This window comes from Carlito syrichta, unplaced genomic scaffold (assembly GCF_000164805.1).
Source record: "Carlito syrichta isolate Samal-C Ts95f unplaced genomic scaffold, Tarsius_syrichta-2.0.1 Scaffold126650, whole genome shotgun sequence".
Classification (NCBI taxonomy): Eukaryota; Metazoa; Chordata; class Mammalia; order Primates; family Tarsiidae; genus Carlito; species Carlito syrichta.
Window position 1 is genome coordinate 1,538 of NW_007070746.1, and position 2,989 is coordinate 4,526.

General features: G+C 50.7%; 1 protein-coding gene across 1 annotated transcript in view; it reads left to right on the forward strand.

The window, feature by feature from the left end:
- Window positions 1-2,989, forward strand: part of TAPBPL (TAP binding protein like) — a 7,634-nt gene that overhangs the window by 1,253 nt on the left and 3,392 nt on the right. The window contains 2 exon segments of the mRNA XM_008048776.2: window positions 2,863-2,981; window positions 2,984-2,989. The exon segment at window positions 2,984-2,989 is cut by the window's right edge and continues 241 nt beyond it. Coding sequence (XP_008046967.2) covers window positions 2,863-2,981; window positions 2,984-2,989 — 125 coding nt within the window.

Genomic DNA, 2,989 nt, shown 5'->3' on the forward strand with positions numbered 1-2,989 from the left:
AAAAAAAAAAAAAACCCGAGTCCAGAAGAGAATGCTAGGAAGATCCAAGCACAAAGACAATCTGTGTATTATCTCCAAGCTGGAGATGATCTCCATCTCACTGGTGGTGAGAAAGTAAGAAACGTGGTGCCATTGTATCCACGCACACTGCCTGTTGGAGTCTTACTGACCCCAGCGCCAGTTTTCTCCCAACAAAAAGCTGGCCTGAGCCGAGCTCGGTGGCTCAGCCTGTCATCCCGCGCCTTTGGGAGGCTGAGGAGAGTGGACTGCCTGAACCTGTGGGTTCGAGACCTGCCTGGGCAACTTGGCGAAACCTCATCTCTACAATAAATCAAAAAATTAGCCGGACATGGTGGCGTGTGCCTGTTATTCCAGCTACTCAGAAGGCTGAGGCGGAAGGATCTCCGGAGCCCAGCAGGTCAAGGCTGCGGTGGCCGGGAGGGGCCACTGCACTCCAGCCTGGGCGACAGACTGAGACTCCGACTCAAAAAAAAAAAAAAAAAAAAGCTGGCCTGGACTGGTGCTTCAAGAAAATTAGAGTAAAGACAAGGGATGCAGATTTTGTTCATTATCTCTCATTCACGAAACCCAGTCCTCACCCCTCCAACTCGGCACATCCTCGAGGGCTCAAGAAGTGGAGAAATTCGAACATGATAACAGATTTCTCTAGGGTCCATTAAGCCAATATTTTGCCTCTAAGAAGAGACAACCAAGTGCAGAGAAGATTAGGGGTTACCCTCCTATCCTTGGAAGCCCTAGAACACTCTAACCTTTCTGTGGTCCAATCTGAATTTATTCTGTCACACTAGAAAAGAAGACTCCGGCCGGGCTCGCTGGCTCAGCCTGTAATCCCGTGCTTTAGGAGGCCAAGGTGAGTGGATTGCCTGAGCCTGCGGGTTTGAGACCCGCCTGGGCAACTTGGTGAGACCTCGTCTCTACAATAAATCAAAAGTTAGCTGGTCGTGGTAGTGCGCACCTGTAGTTCCAGCTACTTGGAAGGCTGAGGCGGAAGGATCGCTGGAGCCCAGCAGGTCGAGGCTGCGGTGGCTGGGAGCGGCCACTGCACTCCAGTCTGGGTGACAGAGTGAGACTCCAACTCGGGAAAAAAAAAAAAGAAAAGAGAAAAAGGCTCCTCATGTCTGTTTAGGGTCAGCCAGCGTCTACCATATACCTGGCATGGTTAGGTATTTCCCCCTTTTTATTTTAGGATTTTTCAAACCTGCAAAAAGAGGTGAGAAAATAATATTATGAACACCTACATACTCTTCATCTAGATTTACCAGTTGCTACCATTTTGCCACATTCTCTCTCCATATAAATGTATATACATATATAAATGTATTTTTCCCCTGAACTAGTTGAGGGTAAGTAACAGAGATCACACTTGATCCCCAAATGCTTCCACTTATAACATGTGTTAGTTTGTAGCAAAGAACAAGGATGTTTTCCTTCATAATTACAAGACCATCACATCAGAAGCAAAGGTGCAGGGTACAAGGTGGGGGTGTGATCTATCCACGGTACAGGCAATAAGGGGACACAGCATGTGATGAGTTTAAGAACAATACTAAAATCAACTATAAGTCAGGAAACTTTATATGTCTCCCTGCACTGGCAATTCTGAACAATCTCAGTGACAGAGTACTGTGCTCTGCCAGGGCAGACTGCTCCTGTCTCCCCACATCACTGCTTGGTACCCTGCTAATCTTCATACTTGATTTTTTTTTTTTCTTTTTTTGAGTCGGATTCTCACTGTGTCGCCCAGGCTGGAGTGCTGTGGTACGCTCCTGGCCACCGCCGCCTCGACCTGCTGGGCTCTGGCAATTCTTTCACCTCAGCCTTCCAAGTAGCCGGAACTACAGGTGCGCGTTACCACACCCAGCTAATTTTTTAAATTTATTTTAGAGATGAGGTCTCACCAAGTGGCCTGGGCAGGTCTTGAACCTGCGGGCTCAGGCAATCCACTCGCCTCGCCTCAGCCTCCCAAAGTGCTGGGATGACAGGCTGAGCCACCGAGCCCGGCCTCAGATATTTATTTTTATTTTTTTTGAGTTGGAGTCTCACTCTGTCACCTAGACTGGAGTGCAGTGGCCGCTCCTGGTCACTGCAGTCTCGACCTGCTGGGCTCTGGCTATCCTTCCATCTCAGTCTTCCAAGTAGCTGGAATTACAGGGGCGCGCTACCATGCCCAGCTAATTTTTGATTTATTGTAGAGATGAGGTCTTGCCAAGTTGCCCAGGCGAGTCTCGAACCTATGGGCTCAGACAATCCACTCACCTCGGCCTCTCAAAGTGCTGGGATTACAGGCTGAGCCACCGAGCCCGGCCTCAACGACATTTTTGAAGCGTCCAGTCCAGTTGTCTTGAGGGCAGCCCACCATTTGGATTAGTCTGATTACCTTCCTTGTGATTAGAACTAAGGTGAACGAGTTTGGCACAAACACGAACCCCATGAGCTTTTTCCACACTTGTTCCTCCTCAGTCTCCCCAGCTGTCTTGCTGAAGCAACACTGAGTGGCTTGTCAAAAGTCACGGAGCCAGAAAGTGGTCTGCCTGGGTTCCAGAGCTTGTTCTGCTGCTTTGCTAGTTCTGACCTGAGAGTCAACGGTAACTGGTCATTTTGCAAGTGGGTTTTTTCTGGCCAGGGACCCACAGATTTCATTAGTCTGTCCTTGGGGTAAGCGACCCCAAAGTGGCGAGGGCCACCATGTGTGCTGTGCTCCCTTTCCAGGGCCCATTTTCTCGGTGGGCCCACCTGAGGGGAAACGAGTGCCACTGGCCTCGCTCGGGGAGGAAGAGGCCGGTGCATACCCAGTGTCAGGTGGCCTCAGCCCACAGAGCAGCCCCTCTGTTCTCTTCACAGTGGAGTTCCAGGTGACGACCCGGACCGCGTCCCTGAACTCCCTGCTGGGGTCCTCAGCCTCCCTGCACTGTGGCTTCTCCATGGCGCCAGGCTGGGACCTCCGCAGCGTGGAGTGGCGGCAGCAGCA